This window comes from Pleurodeles waltl, chromosome 6 (assembly GCF_031143425.1).
Source record: "Pleurodeles waltl isolate 20211129_DDA chromosome 6, aPleWal1.hap1.20221129, whole genome shotgun sequence".
In the NCBI taxonomy this organism is placed as follows: domain Eukaryota; kingdom Metazoa; phylum Chordata; class Amphibia; order Caudata; family Salamandridae; genus Pleurodeles; species Pleurodeles waltl.
This window is the reverse complement of record NC_090445.1, coordinates 237,118,794-237,138,258: the sequence shown is the minus strand read 5'-3', so window position 1 is coordinate 237,138,258 and position 19,465 is coordinate 237,118,794. Positions and strand designations below refer to the sequence as shown.

At 43.5% G+C, this 19,465-nt stretch overlaps 1 protein-coding gene across 1 annotated transcript in view; it reads right to left on the bottom strand.

Annotated features, from left to right (window-relative positions):
• ITGB3 (integrin subunit beta 3) overlaps positions 1-19,465 on the bottom strand; it is a 303,301-nt gene that overhangs the window by 6,080 nt on the left and 277,756 nt on the right. The window contains exon 14 of the mRNA XM_069237983.1: positions 8,923-9,089. Within this exon, the coding sequence (XP_069094084.1) occupies positions 8,923-9,089 (167 nt within the window). The remainder of the gene's footprint in view (positions 1-8,922; positions 9,090-19,465) is intronic.

Below are 19,465 nucleotides of genomic sequence, written 5' to 3'. Positions count from 1 at the left end.
TTTGATTTGATTTGACTATTGACGGGTCAAGAAACGGTTTCTCACGATGACGTAATGAGTGGAGGCTGTTCAGCCTATAAATCACCTTATGGGCCTGAATATTACATAGTTTGGTTAGACATAGCAACTGCATAGTGCTGGGCTAGCTGTACGGGACATGGGAAACCCCAAGAAAGCAGGGAGACAAAGGGCTGCTTTCAGAGCCGAAAGGGTTCTTTAGTCCATTCACCCCGACTGCTGCCCTGGAAATGTTCTTGTGTACTGTGCTGGAAGCTGAAGTATTCCTGTATGTTGCAACTTTCTGCACAGAGCAGCCTATTAAACATACTGCATTTTAGCTAATATACTTTGCAAAATATGATGTACAAGGCATTTTTAATAATAGTGACCTCTAAACCCTCTTGGAAATGGTCATGGCCTGGTTTGGTGCAATATTGGTCTTGAAACCAAACATTCTCCAGATCTTCTATTAGGTCTCAGTCCAGCCTTGCAAACACCACATGTTGTTCAGGCAACCATGGTGCAGTCTGCAAGAAGGTGATATTTATCTGCGATTACATTTTAGAAACCCACCCAAGCCCATTTTTTATGGGGAGAAACATTCAAGAGGATACAACTAGCAGGCAAGTGCAGCTCTGCCACATATAACTGACATTGGCAAAGGTCAGTACGGCTCTTGCTCCTAATTACTAAGCCTGCTTTAGTTTGGAGTTGAAATCAGGGGTTAGCTGGTCTTCCATGTCAATCCATCAATCCTAAAGATAGTTGTTCACTGAAAATGTTCAGCTCAAAGGCTGTCTTTCATTCGTTATTTATCTATTTATTTTATTGATTAATTCTTAATAAAGCACTTCTAAACTCCAAATGGTATCAGGGTGTATTTCGAATTAGTTAAATGAAGTGATTTGAAAGCTTCCTTCTCAGATCCTACCTTCATCATTTGTCACAAGTGCATTGTGGCGTGCAGAACCAACCATCCATTTATCCTAAAGTGGAGAGTTATTTCTGCATCAACCAATGTGTTTCTCTTTCAGACACCTTTTGAAGGCCTGATTCTAGCATATATCTGGTGATAACTCTAGATGTTACCATTCATTAGGGTAATTAGGTACAGTTGGATGCCATTTTTAAAGAAGCCTTCTCTAGATGGAATATTTCATACCTGCTACAGACCAATGGAAGAGTCTGTTCCAGGAAGGTTGTGAGTTCACTCCCTTTCAGCAAAATCAGATTCTTAGACCTTTCTCGGGAATATACATATAGTTGATATATGTACAGCTGCAACAAGGGTGTCTGGTCACATATTAAAAACAAGGTTTGTGCAAAATCAGACTTTAGAGTTCACACCGTACTGGAGCGCTGCGCAGAAGTCAGAACCATGTGCCTACACATGACTACATATCAGACTTACAAACCATCAGGTGTAATGTTCAATCTCTGACGCATCACCCACGCAATCACAGACAAGATGAGTATGTTAGTCTGGGTGTGTGTCTAACATAATCAGTGCTGGGACCCAAGGTTTTGTTCAGAAGCCTGCAGTCAGTGCTATCAAAGGTCGGGGTTCCAAATACCAAGGCTGTGTAGTCTTGATTCCACCTCATGCATCTTTCATCTCCCACCAGCCACTTCCCTGCCCCTTTTTCTCAGACTTGGTTCTTTTTAATTCCTGTTGTCTTCCTTTGTAACTTTTTTTCCAAGCCAAGTTCCTCTTTCTTTCACCATGTTGTATGTTTCTTTTTCTTGCTCTGGTGAAGGTCTAATGAGAAAACATAAGTGCCAGTCCCCAAAAACGAGTGCCAGAGCCCTACCTGCAACCACAGCTCAAACTAAGCTGTAACCAGCCCCATGCGTTTTCTTGGTAAAATCACTATAAGGCCTGTTAACGATTTGTGGTTGTTCCACTAGGGACAGGCTGGTCGCCTGCAACAGCTTTAGGCCTTCTAACCATGCACACCAACTAACTGAATGCAAATGAAACACAGGCAGAAAGAAGGGCGTAGGTGGCTCCATGTCATGTGGGCGACTGCCAGCCAGTTCTTCTTTTTCACCCAACAGCCCTACGCATGCTAGGGATTGGAAGGAAACGTATAAACTGGGGTACATTTAACTATAAATCCCAATCTACTAAATGCTATCACAGTCTTCTAAATACTGTCAGCTAAACAAGCATTAGTAAAGATAATAGGTCTTGGCTACTCAAGAGTTATTGGCTTTGTCAATGTTTTATTTAGCCATGTTGTACAGGAGCAAGGCTGGAACCAAAGGGAAAAAATATGACGTGGGCCGTATTGACCGCATCATAGTGATTTTTCTAGTGCTGTACAACATGGCTAAACAAACCATTAATGAAGCCAATAGATCTTGCATAGCTGTTTTTAAAAAAAAATCTTTATTTTGAGATTTTTCAAGTTATGCAATGTGTCAACATTAATAGATCTCACATAGTTGTTCATGTTCACTACCTAAATATCAGACGTCCTTTTCCTGACAGAAATTTCAGCTACAACCATTGCTAATGCCATGACCAGACTACTTGTGGGAGGGAGGTGTGACAATTATCTTCTAGGTGTGTTTTACTTGCAGCAAGATTGACACATTGACCATTGTTAATGCTGAATGTCTCATGCTTCATTGTCACCTAATTTACCTTTGCGAGTACACTTATATACAAACTTCCTGGACTCTCGCATTTGAGATAACCCAAATGTTGGGGAAAAGTTTGGGGCCCCTTGTGTAGTTCCAGAGGAGGTGTGGTGGCTGAGTCTTCACAATGTGAATACACAGAAACGAAGGGGGTTATATGCGGGAAGCACGCTCCAGACCTTTAGTGATTGGGTCGTAGAAGCGCCATTGATTGGTATTGTACTAATAATGACGGTCAGCCACTGTTGTTACCACTGTTATTTGATGTCCGTGTGCGAATGTAAAGTATGTAAGAGATTACCAAAGTCTTTGTTCTCTTTTGTTTTGAAAGCAACTGAGTTGGTCCTTTTAGGGGATTTCAATTACAATTACAACTCAGCTGCCAAGCATGTCACCTTATCAGTGTCCCTAATTCGAAATTTCTCCATTCTGTGCGTAAATCTGATGATGACTCATCCTAGTCAGTCGTAGGGCTGCTGGTTTTGACTAACAGGGAGGGTTCGCCCCTATTCTGCTTGCATGCTCGGACACTTTGCGGTTCCTTTTTTCTTACCTGTTGTTGGGAACTGTCCTACAGTCTCTAATCCAGCTCTTGCCCAGCTTTCGTAGCTCTGACCCAATATCATACAGGGAAACGTATGCAGACCCCCGAGTGATACACTTTTTGAGCCTTGTGACGAGGTGAATAAAGCAAGCTCCAATTTTAATGCCATATAACCAATGCGTAGGATGCTATTTTGCCCTTACAAAGGTGCTTACAAACTGTCAGTGACTCCCTGCATCCCGCTTTAGGAAGATCTGCCCAGGGCAAATACAGAAAAAGGTTCGATCGCAAATGGCGGTATACTTAAACTAAGATGACAAAATCATCAATAGGATAATGATTCAGCAATGTCACACACACATGTTCGACCTGCTTCCCCTATTTATCTGACTAATAAAATTGCTGCAGCAAATAAGTTGGGACAGGAGATTTACATTATAGTTTTTGTACACCCACAGGCCACCTCATGGTTCCATCGCCGGAGTTTTGCAACAACTTATCTTCTTCTGTCTGCACAAAATAACCCTAATTTACAAACTCTACCGTTTCCACCTAACCTGAACCGGAGCTTATCTGCTGCCTTTCTTCTTCTCGCTAAAACGCAAGATCTTCCGCTGGATCCCCGCCGACACTAGAAAAACCGTGACCCACGCCCTCGTCACGAGCCGCCTGGACTACGGCAACACCCTCTACGCCGGGACCACAGCCAAACTCCAAAATCGCCTGCAACGCATTCAAAACGCATCGGCACGCCTCATCCTCGACGTACCCCGCAACAGCCACACCTCCGCACACCTGAGACACCTGCATTGGCTCCAGTCAGCAAAAGGATCACCTTTCGACTTCTCACCCACGCACACAAAGCCCTCCACAACAAGGGACCGGAATACGTCAACCGATGCCTCAGCTTCTACGTCCCCACCCGCCTCCTCCGTTCCTCTGGTCTCGCACTCGCTGCCGTCCCTCGCATCCGCCGCTCCACGGCGGGTGGGAGATCTTTCTCCTTCCTGGCGGCCAAGACCTGGAACTCCCTCCCCACCAGCCTCAGGACCACCCAGGACCACTCCGCTTTCTGGAGACTCCTAAAAACCTGGCTATTCGAGCAGCAGTAACCCCCCCTTTCCCCTAGCGCCTTGAGACCCGCACGGGTGAGTAGCGCGCTTTCTAAATGTTAATGATTTGATTTGATTTGATTCTTCTATTAAATCTGGCCTGCGTTTGGACCCCCGCCCCTCTTGATCTTTCCTATGGCAGCTGAGTTCCTTGCTCCCTTCCTGACTACTTTATGTAATACTTCAGTCACTGTAGTTGAGATCCCTCTGCTTTGCAAGCATGCACAGGTCATCTCACTTTTGAAAAACCTTTAACATATCCCAAGGTTTTGCCAAATTACTGGCTGATTTCTCTGCCAAACAAACTATTGGGAAAAAGATCAACAAGCAGCTATATAACCATCTTTTGGATGTCCCGCACTTGAGCTTTTGGGCCACCTACCGGACAAAGGGCCAGATGTATCATGAAGGCCTTTTGCGATTTGGAAATAGCGATTTTTAAGAAATCGCTATTTCCGACTCGCAAAATGCCATGTTTCACATTTACGAATCGGTAATAGCGATTTCTTAAAAATCGCAAATGCTATTACCGAATCCCAAACTGCGATACCGGTCCCATTCGCACCTATGGGCCTGTTGGCCCATATCTGCGAACTTTTTGCATTTCCAAAATTGCGATTTCTTAACCAGAAATCGCAATTTTGGAATTGCAAAACCCCAGGGTGCTGGGGGCCTAAGGCCCCCTCTGTTGCACCCCAAAAAAGATTTTGGGGACATGTAAGGTGCACACATGCCAAAAGGGCATGTGTGCTTTACATGTACATTTTAAAAATGCATTTTAAATGCATTTTTTTATTTTGCACCTGGTTACCACCAGGTTCAACCTGGTGGTAAATAGCGATTCCTAAATGCCCAAATCGCATTTAGGAATGGCTTCATGCATGTGCTAAGAAATCGCAAATAAGGAATCTTTATTTGCGATTTCTTATTTAAAGAGTCGCAATTTGCGACTCTCTAAACAGGGTCGCAATTTTAAGGAATCGCTATTTTAGCGATTCCTTAAAATTGCGTTCAGAATGTCTTTCATACATTCTGAAGTGGCTTTTTGCATTTGCAAACGGGCATTCGCACCGTTTCCGAATGCAAAAAACCTTGATACATCTGGCCCAAAAACTGCTCTTGTGGCAGTTACAGACAATGACGCTGGGCACGGGAGGGTCGGCTGGGCTAATCCTCTTAGACCTCTCAGTGGCATTCAACACTGTCTTACATCTCAGTATTTTAGAACGGAATTTCATTTTGGGGTCTGCCACCAAGCTTTGCCAACAGAAAACAAGCAGTTTCCTTGCTTCATTTGTGTCTGCAACTACCACTAGTTGTGGAGGTGCCTTTGGGCTTTGTCTTGAGCCCCTCACTCTTTAATGTATATATGCTCACTTTGCTTGAGTTGATCCACTCGTATAAGTCTCATGCGCGGGTGATATTCAAATTATTGTTAACATAATTGATTGATACGTTCTCTGATTCTCAAGCCAAGATTCTGGCTTGCATGAGGGAGGTTATGGCATGGATACATTCAACCTGCCTCCAACCCATCTCTGACAAGACTGGATGCTTCACTTCAGGGATCAGACAGGTAGCTGGGAGAATGATTGGTTGCCATCGGAACCCAGGGAGGTGTCAGTGCCATCCCTCATAGAAATCTGGGTGTTATCCTTGATCATTAATTGTCTATACGCCAAGTGACGGCTGAATGCTTTAGAATTTAAAAAAAGATTTGTAATGTCTCCGTCCCTCTGGATGTATGAAACTCTGTTACCCATGGACCAATTGACTAGGCTATTAGAATGTCCTTTGCCCGGGAATCTCAGGGGCCTTATTGTCTAAACTTCAAACCAATTGAAATTCAGCAACCAGACTGATATTAAATCTCCCAAGAAAGATCCATATGTTCCAGGATTGGTGAGACCTAAACTGGATGCAGATTCAGAGGAGTTCTATTTTTCAACACATTGTCTTGAGCATAGGGCACTCAACGGGTCTAGACATAAGTACCTTCTACATAAGATCCAACTATATTGACCGCAGCATGAACTACACTCAACAAATGGTGCTTTCTTATCCACGCTCCAGATAGCGCAGTCACCGCAGTGATTGTGCATTTTCCTACTCAGCACCCAAAAACCTGAACGCTGTACCCCTTCAAATTCCTTTTGTTTATGAAACATTGAAAATACAGAGGCTTCAACAAATTTATACAGGCTTCATGTCCATTGCTTTTATTTACCTTTTTTCCTCTTAGAGTGCAGCCCATGTAGCAACAGGACACCGCTTTTTGGAGTAATTAACATAACATAACATAGCAGAACATAACATAATGTAACAAAGTCTCTTAAAAATACTCTGAATGTGTTGTCCTGTTTCGTTGGTTTTAGTCCACTATTTTTTATTTTTTCAATACTGGGTTGTAATTTACATCTGACACTTTAACCTTTTGAGCCAGGAATAATTCGTCTGCATTTGTGTGAAAAGTTTGATACTCTAAATATGGGCTTAACCTGGGCATCAAGAGCAAAAGTTGTCTTTGGAACCTCAGGCCGCCAAAGCAGAAATGATAAGATTTTTTTAAGCCCAAGGTGTTCAAAAGAACCTTAAGTTCTATTGAACACCGTCGACATATTCATGCACCTATACAGCCTAACCTGGATTACAGAAATTGCAAATACCTGCTTCTGCCAGAAAAACTGTTACACCTTTTGTAAATAGTGCAAAACAGAACTACATGACTGGTAGCTGGTATATCTACGTTCAAACATATTACATCTATCCTGCATCCCTTTCAGTGGCTACCAGTCTGCAAATGAATTATTTATGAAGCCGTGTCCATTTTCCATGAAGTCATGTATGGAAATTCAAATAGGTTTTTGACCTCCAGGTCTGTTGCCATTTTCCAGGTGAGATCTGCCAATATTATTTTGATTTCTCTCTGATCTCTTTGATCTCTCATTTTCCTTTTCTCAATTTTATCTTAAGCAGTGGTGTCTGCTATAATTTCAATAGTGATTTTTTTGCATGTGTTGGGCTCTGCAAATAAGATACAGTATAACATAGCACTGCATAAATTTGTATCCAAAGTTTTATAGTTGTACCCAGAAATATTACATCAGTGATAAAATCAGTTTATTTCCCTTCTGTGTGTGGCTTTTAAGTTCAAAGCAGAGGACAGCTTTGCGAATTTGGTGGTGAAGGCACATGAAATGCACCAGAGTTGAGTCTCACTTTCAGTCTTACTTATTGAAGGTGGAACTGCTCCAGACTGAGATGATTTCCTTCCTGCTCTCTGTCTGTGGGTAGTTTCTTGTATTGTTTGCTGTTACAAGTTCCAATAGAATATTATTTAACAGAGAGTAGGTACCTTTCCAATGAACACCAAAGTACCATTTTGCCTTTTTTATTGAATTAGGTGACAATGTATTTGGATGCGTTACTTGTTGGACAACAGTTCCAAAGCAGATACTGCCCCTGGCACACATGTTCTCTCCAAGCTATGCACTTGAAGCCAAAATTGACTTTAGTTGTGACCACTACCTAGTTAGCTCTTGCTTGGGTTTCAGTCCTCAGAAGCTGAAAACAAGAGAGTGTTGGACAAGAATACAAGGAAAAGGTAGGTACTTAATAGTAAATTAGACTGTATACATTAGGTGTACTGCCAAAACTATTCCCATTCCACACCCCACGTTGAGTTCTGGCCTCAAGTGTATCCATAGGGAGTTGGGTGCAAAACAAAATCTTTGGGACCCTGTAGTGAGGTAAGTGGGGGCAGAAGCCGCTCAGGATGAGAATGCATACCCCATTCACTTGCTTCGACTTCTAGGCGTGGCTTGACAGTGCAGTGGTTTGCTGATCTATTGTTCACATTTTTTTACAATATTCATACAGTGGGCTTTGGCTCCACCAAGAAGACTATTACTCTCTCACCTCATGCTAGTCCCTGTTTCATGTATCATTCCACCTTCTACAGGGTGCTTGTGTTGCGATGCATGAGGGATGATTTTACATCTGAAAAATACATTCATGAACTTCATTCTTTATCGCATACATGCAGTGTTTACGGATATTAACCTTTTTTTGTAGTTTCTTTACTACATTAGAATTATAAATGGTTTCTCGGGACTGTGTTTGCATGTTTTACATCATAAAAGCCAGACCTATGGCCTTGGTTCATCATTGTTTAATCTGATTTGAGAGCAGTTAGTGTTTGTGTCACCAGGTGTCATTATCAAAAATGTGTGTGAGGAGAGATACTATGGACTAATAATACCCTATTTACTGATAACTCGCTCCTTCTTCGTGTTTCTAAGAATTTTGATATCCACTGTGCTAGGGTGTAAAAGCAGTGCTCGGTTTGGAGAGAAACGAAACAGTGATGTCACAGAAATCCATCTTGTAATGTGGCCTGTGGGGTGCAGCAGAACTGCCAGTTTCACATTCACATATTACTGCGCAAGAACACCTGGCGTAAATACAAGGTGTTAAAGATCTCAGAATTTCTGCAGAGAAAGCGTTTTATGGTTAATATTTCAATTTCATTTGAAGATTCTGTTCCTGGTAAATTAAGACCATTGTTTAGTTAACTCCCTTTCCGGGAATCCATTGTTTCCCACCCATGGGCTTTCTTACCGTATCCCACTTGGCTTTGGCCCTCTCTTCCTCAAACTTAGCAAACTCCCTGCGGTCGTGTATGGTGATGAGCAGCTTCCAGATGAGCAACGCGGCCAAGCCGATCAGGAGGATGGCACCCATCACCGATAGGAGAACCACCAGGATGTCAGCACCCTTCGGACACTCTGTAGGGGAAGAGATATCAGCAACCAGTTAAATGCAGACATGACTCAGATCTCTAAACACACACACTCGCCCACAGACAGGAAGTGTCCCTAGGGAGTGGCTTGGAGGCCTGACTCCTGTTCATATTTGGAAATAGTTTATCCTCATTTGGACAAAATATAGGAATAATCCTGCAAGCACAGACGGAAAATTAGCAAACAACCCAACACATGGAAAAACTCAGGAGTTAGTGTCTCACTGGGGCTTACTTGGACAGGCCAGAAATATGACGTTCTGTCTGGTTGTTGGAGGCAGATGGTATTGACAACTGAAGCACAGATAACATGAGATAGTTTCTTGTAAAACTCCCCTCCAGTGAGTCCTCACCAAATATATCAAAAGTATTTCCAACGTTTGTTAATTGCAGATGGTACAGGGGTCTTAAATGGGCCAATCACCAGAAATAGGTTATTTCCACAAATTGTCACGAAAACTTAGAAAGATTAAAATGATGGCAAAAGAAAACACACATCTGCCTTAATCACATTTAATTACAACCAATACAATCAATTAAACAATTGGAATCAGGTGCTGGATTTCATATTATTTATTTTTATCTATAAGATTTATCATGCACTTGCCGATTGAGGCGTGCAGGTTGTATGATTGCTATGATTTATTGAGAAGAATTACTGCTTAAAAAAAGCCATGTTTAGATGTGTGGAGGTATTGCTCAAATATTGGCGTAAGCATTCCAGGAATTGGCTTTAATAGTAGTACATTATTGATAAGTGAGCAAGTTAAATCTTGTTTGGTAATTGTAACACAATGAGGAAAGACAGTGTACAGAAGCCGAATGTTTTGGAAAAACAGCCACAGAAAAGGGACTAGATTCCAATACACTGCTAGGATCAGGTCAGTTCAGTGTGATGCAAAGACTGGCTGAGGCCCAGTCTATTTAGGGAGAACATGGCCACAGTGGTAGTGCAAACCACTGATGTGATGTGCTCAGATAGAAAGTGCCTCATAAACCAACATCTACGTTCAACACCCCATTGCTCCCGAAGTACCTGTGTCCTGTACAAAAAGCAAGAGTGTCCTTCTTCAGTATCATTAGAAATTAATGATCCAGGAGCGAATCGTAAAGTGCTTTGTGTTTCAGTTGCTCCAAACACCAAAATGTCACAACCACGACTTTAAAGGGAATCCTTTTGCCAGTTGCTGAAAGCTTCTGAAACAAAGTGCTGTGGATACCATACCAAGGAATGTGTTGACTCAGGTGTTCAATTTTGCTATTTAACCACTGTTTCATCTACAATAGATGTCTACAAATGTACTATGATGCACCTTTTTGAAAACTGCAGGATTATTACATGTAGTAAAATCGTGGCACTGGTGCCAACTGAGAACTTACTCTTCTTGCATTTTTCTACATCCAAATGTGGGAAGACCGGTGAAGTTCTGGTTGTAAAAACAATGGTGGGTGTGACTCTGTCACAAAATAAACCCTCTATTGTCATCGGCTAAGCATTTAGAACTCTTAAGACCACATCCTTGTACCTTGCGGATATCATATCACCCAGGTACATACATGTGGAATAAATAAATACATCCTAATATATGCTTATTTTCACAATATTTTTGTAATCATTATTTACATTATAATTTTATAAGGACCATATTAAGACCATAATACTCTGGAACTTTACTGGTGCAGTAACAATAGAATTTAGACAAACAACAGCAGTGCCAACATATCCCAATTGATCAACTGGCTCACAATGGTGAGAGTGAGCAGCATTGTTGCTGGGACTAAGGCAATCTACATGTGCAAGAGAGATTTTAGTTGCAGGGCTTCTGCACAAAATCATGGATTTACCCAGGATATATCATCTACCTGTAAATTAAAACTTAGATGGAGAACCCCACAGAAGATTTACATTCACTGGGAAGCAAAAGTAGCAGAATCGGTCCACGGTTATTGATCCACATGGAAGCTAGAGAGATAGCTGAGTGGAACAAGCACCCTGTGAGAGATCACCAAGTCACAGGTGTGAATCCCAACTGGACTAAAATAATCATTCATTCTTCTGAGGTGATAAAGTGAGTACTTCTTGAATAGCCAATAACAATCACTACTGTGCAAATGCCCACACACAATTTATTCTAAGCGAGTTATTGTGATATCGAAAGCAACTCTGGACCTTCGTTGTCCAATGGGGTTTATATTCACACAAGGGCTTCCTTCTACATCTTGGGATTAGAAAATGTAGCAAAAAGATCTGGTACCTTGAAGAAAGCCACATATCGGAAGAGATACAGATTAAATGTTCTCTACTGGGAGAGAATTTATCGGGGAAATATGTACGTCTAAATTCAATTATCTCCTGAAAAATGCTACTGTATGTCCCACGTTATAACAAGAGCAGAAATATCATACGCATTTTCTTCTTCTGACAATTTGCCCAGTTTGCCCAGTGGCGGCTCTCCACAATTTGAAACGGTACAACACACGACTGGGATTGCGAAGTGCCTGCTGTGCACACATTTATTAATTACCTTTTTGAAGATGTTGGCAAATACGTGCCTGTCTTGAGCACAGTTTATTTAGGAAGTAGCTGGGCTACTCAAATAGGGCTGAACTACTACTATTCAGTAAGTGGAAATCCAAAGAAATAATGCAAACGTTTGCAGTTTGTAAATGGCCATAGATGGTTGTTTAGTTTCTTTTTCATATCTAAACATAATTATTTGACATTGAACTCTTCACTGCAGTGAATTGTCTAAAATCATGCATAGGATGTTCTGCTTATACATCACCCGCGAGGCCTCCAAATCAATACTGTCTAACTATGGAAAACAGCTTTGTATTCGGCAGTGTAAGTTTGTATTTGATATTTGCTTTGGTAGTGAGCTGCATAAGAAACACAGCTATCTTTGTGTTGGTTTTATCTGTGTGAGAGAGAGACAGCGAAAAAGCAAAACTGCATGTGAGATTCAGGAGATGAGGAGAGGGGCTTGGAAAAGGGGAAGTTAGAGTATAAGGAATTTTAAGATGAGTGCGAGAGGACGAGAGCAAGAGGGTGTGAAAATGAAGAAGTAAGTGACAACAGTGCAACAACAGCAGGACTAGTAGAGAATGACAACAGAAAGATGTGCAGACATTGGTCGCAGGATTCAGTCAGATCAGCAAAGATGCAGGAAATGACAAACGCGGGAGTCGCTGCAGTGAACTCAGAAACATCATAGCAGTGCTGGCACAATATGTTAACAGTAGGAGTTGTATGCAATGACGGAGTTTAACAGAGAATGGTATTGTTAGGACCTGCAATAAGTGAGAATAGCTATACTGCAGGTTTTGGCATCGACTTGAGTTGTAGCAGTGACAGCAGGACTCACAGTGGCCACAGTAGGCCTGGCAGGGTGTAATAGCAGCAGGAATTGCAGTTGTAGCAGTAAGGCTTGGCAGAGCATGACAGCAGAAGGATATACATCAGCTAGGGTGTAGATTATGGCAACAGCAGGCGATAAAGCAGAACCCTGAGTGTCTACAGGACTTTCATGATATGACGGAAACATCACTACCAGAAACTAAGTGATAGGATGGGGCATTAAAGAGAGTGACAGCAAGGGTGCTGATAGGGAATGAGACCTGCATATTCACTCACATATCCACACACAGATTAGGCGCCTGCTCCAGAGATCTGTGTGCCTAATCTATGGGCCAACTGTAAAGTTTCTGAGAGTGTGGAAGCGTGTTTTACCGTTTGTGCACTGTATCTGGTTTGCAAATAAGGAAAACTTGTTCTGCAGCTTCTGTGAGCGAACCTTATTTCTGTCTTTTTTACCTGTTCTACAAGAAAGCAACGCTTGCACTCCTGCTGTCCAATTTCTACCTGTCTGGTGAGGGGGAGAAGCTGGTTTTGCTCCTGTCCTAGTTGTGTGGATGTAGGGCCGTAACACAGACCCCTGCAGCTCCTGCAAGTGGGAGGGTCCATGCCTCCTGTGGCCCCCAACCCTCAAAGAGAGTCCCATTCAGGCCAAGGCCAATAAATATCTGTGAGCTATGGGAGACTCAGGGGGCCCTCGTCACATTCTGCAAAGGGTGCCATCATTTTGCGTTAAGCCACTGCCTAGGTGTACAATTTCTGTGCGAGAGAGGGGGCCTGGCAGTGCTGTTGCTGTTGTACCTATTCTATAAAGACGGGCACTGCTGCTGCTGTTGACCCATCTGTATCTTTTCTGTGAAGCTGAGGAGCTTGTACCCTTGATGTACGAGCTGCACCTATTCTGTGAGGAAGGGAAGTTTGCACAGTTGCTACCTGTGAAGTACCTGTTCTGTGTGTGAACCAATCTTGGGCGGCTGCTGATACCTGTCCTTCATTTAATGTGTGTGTCAGGCAAGCTTGCACTGCTGCCGCCAATGCTCTATCTTTGTTATGTGTTAGTAATGCTTGAGATATATATATATATATATATATATATATATATATATATATATATATATATATATATATATATGGGCATGTTGAAAATCTCGTAACTCCCAAAACAATGAGGGCCTCAATGAAGTCTGGATAGCACCACCCACAGCCCCACCCTTCCGTGGTTAGAGTTTGTATTAGCAGCGAATTTTCTGATTATAGACATAGGAGAAAATAAAAGTATTGCGCTGGCGCCACTCTTTCCGAGCTCAGCTAAAAAAGCCTGGCGTATACCATCGGCAACAGTTCTGCGACTGGCAGCCTACCTTGACCAGAGAAAACACGTGTTGCAGGTGCTGTCCCTAGTGAGTCTCCATTGTCTGCCAACAACCAAGAGGCTTTTCTTGTAACTTGTAGCTCGCCGTTATGCTAAGGGTTGCATTTTAAAATCTCACAGCAGTACCAAAACTGACCACAAGATGGCATTGCTGCCTTATAAGACAAAGAGGAGGGGAGTGATGATGCATTGAGGAAAGGTTCATTTAATTGCAACCCATGCCAGACTGCTATTTTAGGCATGATTAAGAACAATTTTAGTCTTTATACACGTTTTTAGCTGCTGTCGTCGATGTCACACCTATTAAACTCTTTACAGCACAATAACCTAAGCCTGATAAAATACGTTACATCCAGTGAGTCAATTAGTTTCCGCCGAAGAGCATACCTTCTACTTCTATCACATTGAATACAAGAAAAACAAGTAGAAAAGCATACTGACACCACTCTTGGTTTACACACAGACAGCACTCTTGGTTTACACACAGACAGCGCCGCTATTGGTTTACACACAGACAGCACTCTTCGTTTACACACAGACAGCACTCTTGGTTTACACACAGACAGCGCCGCTATTGGTTTACACACAGACAGCGCCGCTATTGGTTTACACACAGACAGCACTCTTGGTTTACAAACAGACAGTACTCTTAGTTTATTTTCAATGAAAGGGTCAGCTGTGACTCGATATAAAAGCAAGCAGTGAATGGTCTAGCATTACCCTGACACCGTAGGCCACTTGACTTTACCTCAATTGTATGGTATCAGTGTTTATATAGCTCATACTACGAGGCGCTGAAGCGCTTTGCGATCGGGTAGCACAGTACTCTTTGGGGGCCGGTGTTGGTGATCTAGTCACGCATAAGGATTACGGTTTATCACGCTGTTTCCAGTCCCATCATGCAGTTTAAAATATGCATCTCATGGAAATGTATTGTGCATTAGTACCCATGAGTAACTGGTAGCAATGGGTACGGGTACCCGTGCGTAATTGGTCCAATGAGTAGTTGGTAGCAATTAGTAAAATTGCTTTGCCTGAATCACCTGTACATTATTTGGAACAAATAGATAACCCAGGGTAAGTACTCAGTTGAAGAATGAGGGAATAATTGAATGTACTCAGAAGCACCGATAATTACTTGTCTTAGATAACTTCTGTGCTTAAGCAGAAACACCGACAGTTAAAAGGTGTACGTGTGTTTTTTTAACCAAATTATAATTGGTGATTCACAGAATCAGGATTAGTGAACTTTGTGAAATGCAAAGTGCAAACGGCGGAGTGGAATATCCACCAGTAAGTTGGATTTGTCATCTTATATTTGCCTGGTTAAGGGCTGAGAAGGGGGCTTTTCTAGCTTGGTGGAGGGCCATCAGAAATGGGTAGCACACCTCTAAACGCATACATCAGCGGCTACTCACAGCCATATTGGTTGTAAACATAAGTAAAGCTAGACCGGCTGAAGGCAGCATTACTTGTTGGATAATGGAAGAATACGTCCTAGAAGACACATGAGGTACAGAAGACGGGGATTTCTATACATGGATAATATTTCTGTGACTTGGATCCCCTGGTCTTACACTGTGTCCGGCTGACTTCCGCAAAGATCCCAAGGTAAGATTCAAGAAACCAGGATTTGTTGCTGCTAGTAGCAGGAATCCTTGCTTATCATTCTGTAGTCAAACTAGGGCCCAAATTTAAGTCTGGCCTTGCGCCATCTAATGCCACATTAGCGTCAGTTTCCTGATGCTAATGTGGTGCTAGATTGCCAAAAACGCTGACCATATCTACAAAGTGGCACAATGCATGCATTGCACCACTTTGCGACCCTTTGTGACACATTATGCATGCGCCATGCATAATGTATGCAAAGGTGGCGTTCCGGCGCAATGAGGCCCACAAAAATGGTGCAATTAAATCATAAGATTTTACTGCGCCGTTTTTGGCATCATTTTGAATGCCTGCTGAAAGCGGGTGTGAGAAAGCGGGTGTGAGAAAGTAGTGTTGTACCCCTATTTTTGGCCTGTTTGTCAGTGTGTTTGACTGTGTCACTGGGATTCTGCTAGTCAGGACCTCAGTGCTTATGGTTTGTGGCCTATTTGTCAGTATGTTTGACTGTTTTGTCAGCATGCTTGACTGTGTCACTGGGATCCTGTTAGCCAGGACCCCAGTACTTATGCTCTCTCTGTCCCCAAATTTGTCACTACATACTGGTAAACCACTATTTCATCCCACATTGGCATACTGATCCCCCCTTATGGGTCCCTAGTATATGGTACCTAGATACCCAGGGCATTGGGGTTCCAGGGGATTCCTATGGGCTGCACCATTACTTTTGCCACCCATAGGGAGCCCATGCAAAGGCTACTGCAGGACTGCCATTGCAGCCTGCATGAAATGGTGCATACACACTTTCACAGCCATTTTCACTGTACCAGGTCACTTATAAGTCACCTATTTGTCAGGCCTTCCAACCCTGACGGCTGGGTGCAAAGTACCTGAGTGTGAGGGCACCCCTGCACTAGCAGAGGTGCCCTCATGTCATCCGGGACCATTTTCCTGGACTTTTTGAGTGTGGGGACGGCATTTAACATGTGCACTGGACATAGGTCAATACCTATCTCCAGCTTCACAATGGTAATTCCGAATATGGTCATGTAAGGTGTCTAAAACCTGGGCCCTGTACCCCAATATTGATTCCAGTATTGGTTTTACAATTCTATGCACTCCGGGGGCTCCACAGTGGACCCCCAGTACTGCCATACCAGCCTTCTGAGGTTTTCCAGGCAGCCCCAGCTGCTGCCACCTCACAGACAGGTTTCTGCCCTCCTGTTGCTTGAGTAGCTCAAGGCCAGGAAGGCAGAACAAGGCATTTCCTTTGGGAGAGAGGTGTTACACCCTCTTCCTTTGGAAATAGGTGATACAGGCATGAGTGGGGTAGCCTCTCAGAGGTGGTACCCAGAGCTCCTCCAGAGTGTCACTGGGTTTTGCCATCTTGGATTCCAAGGTGGTGGGTCACTCTGGGAGCATATGAGTGGCCAGTGCCAGCAGGTGATGTCAGAGCCGTCCCCTGATTGGTGCTTCCCTGTGCAGCTAGCTAATCCCCCTTTTAGGGCTATTTAGGGTTTCTCTCCTGGGTGTTTCCTCAGATTCAGATTGCAAGACTCCAGCAGGACTCCTCTGCATCCTTTACTTCATCTTCTACCAACAGAAGCACAGCTGAACCCTCCAGGAACTCTACAAACTGAAACAAAGAAACCACGAAGACTTCAGCTCCTGCCAGCAACTGCAACAGTTTCTAGGTCGTGCATTCTCCAAGGACTGCCTGTCTTCAGCCTGCACCAGAAGAATAGAAGGAATCTCCCATGGAGTGACACAGTCAATTCCCTGCTTCAGCAGACACCTCTCTGCAGCGACGACTGGTGGCGTGGGTCCCCTCTCCAGACGACGAGCATGGATCCAGCAACACGGGTGGTAGACTAAAGTAACCACGACAGTCCCAAGGTCCAGCTGTCCAACTTTGGTGGAGTAAGAGCTTGCCTCCCCATACAAGACAGTACCCCCGTGCACCGCGTGACTTGCTGTTGCCAAGGCTTGTGTGCGACCTTCCAAGAAGTTCTTCATGCACAGCACAGCTTGGGCCCCCAGCACTCCATCCTGCGACGCACACCTTCCTGAGTGGTTCTCCAGCGGGGTAGGATCCCTTTGTGTTGCGCTGCATGGGCCTCCATTTGCACCTTCTTTGTCCCGATGCTGTGGGACTCCTGTGCATGCTGCCTGGTCTTCTGAGGGCTCTTGGAGCTGCTGAGAGCCCCCTCTATCTTCCCCTCCTGGGTAGAGGCCACCAGGTCCTTCCTGGTCTCAAGCAGCGCCATTTTCTGCCAACCGCAAATTTTGCATGTTCCAAGGCTTGTTGGCAGAACCCAGCAAACACACACCAGACTGCAATCATCCATCCAGCGTGGGACATCTTCTGCACCAACCAGGAACCTGCATCTGTCTTCTTGGGTGCATTACTGACTTTGTCTTCTCACCGGTGGTTCCTCTTTTGCACCTTCATCTGGATTAGCAGGGGCACCTGTTCTCCCTGGACTCTTCAGTGCTTCTTGGACTTGGTCCCCTTCTTCCACAGGTCTTCAGGTCCAGGAATCCATCGTTGGTGTCTTGCAGTCTCTTCTGGTTCTTGCATGATCTTCTATCCCGACTTCTTGTGTGTTTCAGGAAACTTACTGTGATTTACTCCGGTTTTCCTGGCCTCTGGGGTGGGTTCTATTACTTACCTTTGGTGTTTTCTTACACTCCCAGTGCCCCTCTACACACTACACTTGCCTAGGTGGGAAACCGACTTTCGCATTCCACTATTTTAGTATATGGTTTGTGTTCCCCCTAGGCCCATTGCAACCTATTGTGATTTTCACTATTTGCATTGTTTTCTGGCTGTTTTTACAGCTATTTCTGCATTCTAGTGTATATACTGTGTATATTACGTACCTCCTAAGGGACTATAGTCTCGAAGGTATTTTTGGCATTGTGTCACTAAAAATAAAGTACCTTTATTTTTGTAACACTGATTATTTTCTTTTATGTGTGTGAGTACTGTGTGACTACAGTGATATTCCAAGACCTTTTCATGTCTCCAATATCCGCCTTGGCTGCTCAGCTACAGCTATTCATAGACAGCCTGGCTGCTAGACACTGACTACATTTCACTAATAAGGGATAACTAGACCTGGTGTAAGTACCTTTGGTACCCACTACCAATCAGGCCAGCCTGCTACAGCGGGCGTTAGAAGGGCGCACCCATTGGAATTAATGGGCCTCCTCGCACTTTGCTCCACTAGCGTCAGAATCTTTGACGCTAGTGGAGCAAAGTGCCACAATTGAGTCAAAAAATGTGGTGCTATTGTTTCTAATACCGCCATGATGCACCGTATCTTAAATATGACGCACACATGGTGGTGTTAGGGGACACAAGAAAAGTGGTGCTTCACGATGTGAAGTGGCACTTTTCTTAAATCTGAGCCTAAATGTGGTGGAGGCCGTTTGAAACTTTGCGACTGTAAGTTCTACCACAGACCGTCGTATTTGAAAAAACTAGAAGTCCACCCTCTCCTAGTAAGGTAGTTTCAGTGAAAATGTTACTTGCTCGGTTCTAACTTTTATTAGTGCTGCACAAGATAATTGTTCAGAAGCTGAAATAATGTTTTGTATATGCAGTGTATACTTTACACACTTACTCTCATTTTGAAGGCCTCAAAATTACAGTGTTGCACAAGACAAACGTGTTGGAAGAGGAGATTGTTTATCTGAACCTTTCCAAGAATTTTTGGTTTCCATGATACCAGCTGCAACAATAAAGCCAGCCACAGCATTAAAACATGTTTCACAAGGCGGAGCAGATACGTACGAGTTTACAGGAAGGAGAAAAAAGGAAAATGCTATTCCTCATTCCTCCTACAGGAACAGCGGCCCACCTCCTCTGGCTGCCTAGAATACTACTCTGTGTTGCTTAATCTCCTCACCCATCTACTGACCGATTACTTAACGGTACTCTTCATTACTCATAGTCCAACTCGTCCTCGTCCCGTCATTATTTAATGAGGAACATCACCATTTTAATGACAAGTAATAAAACAGG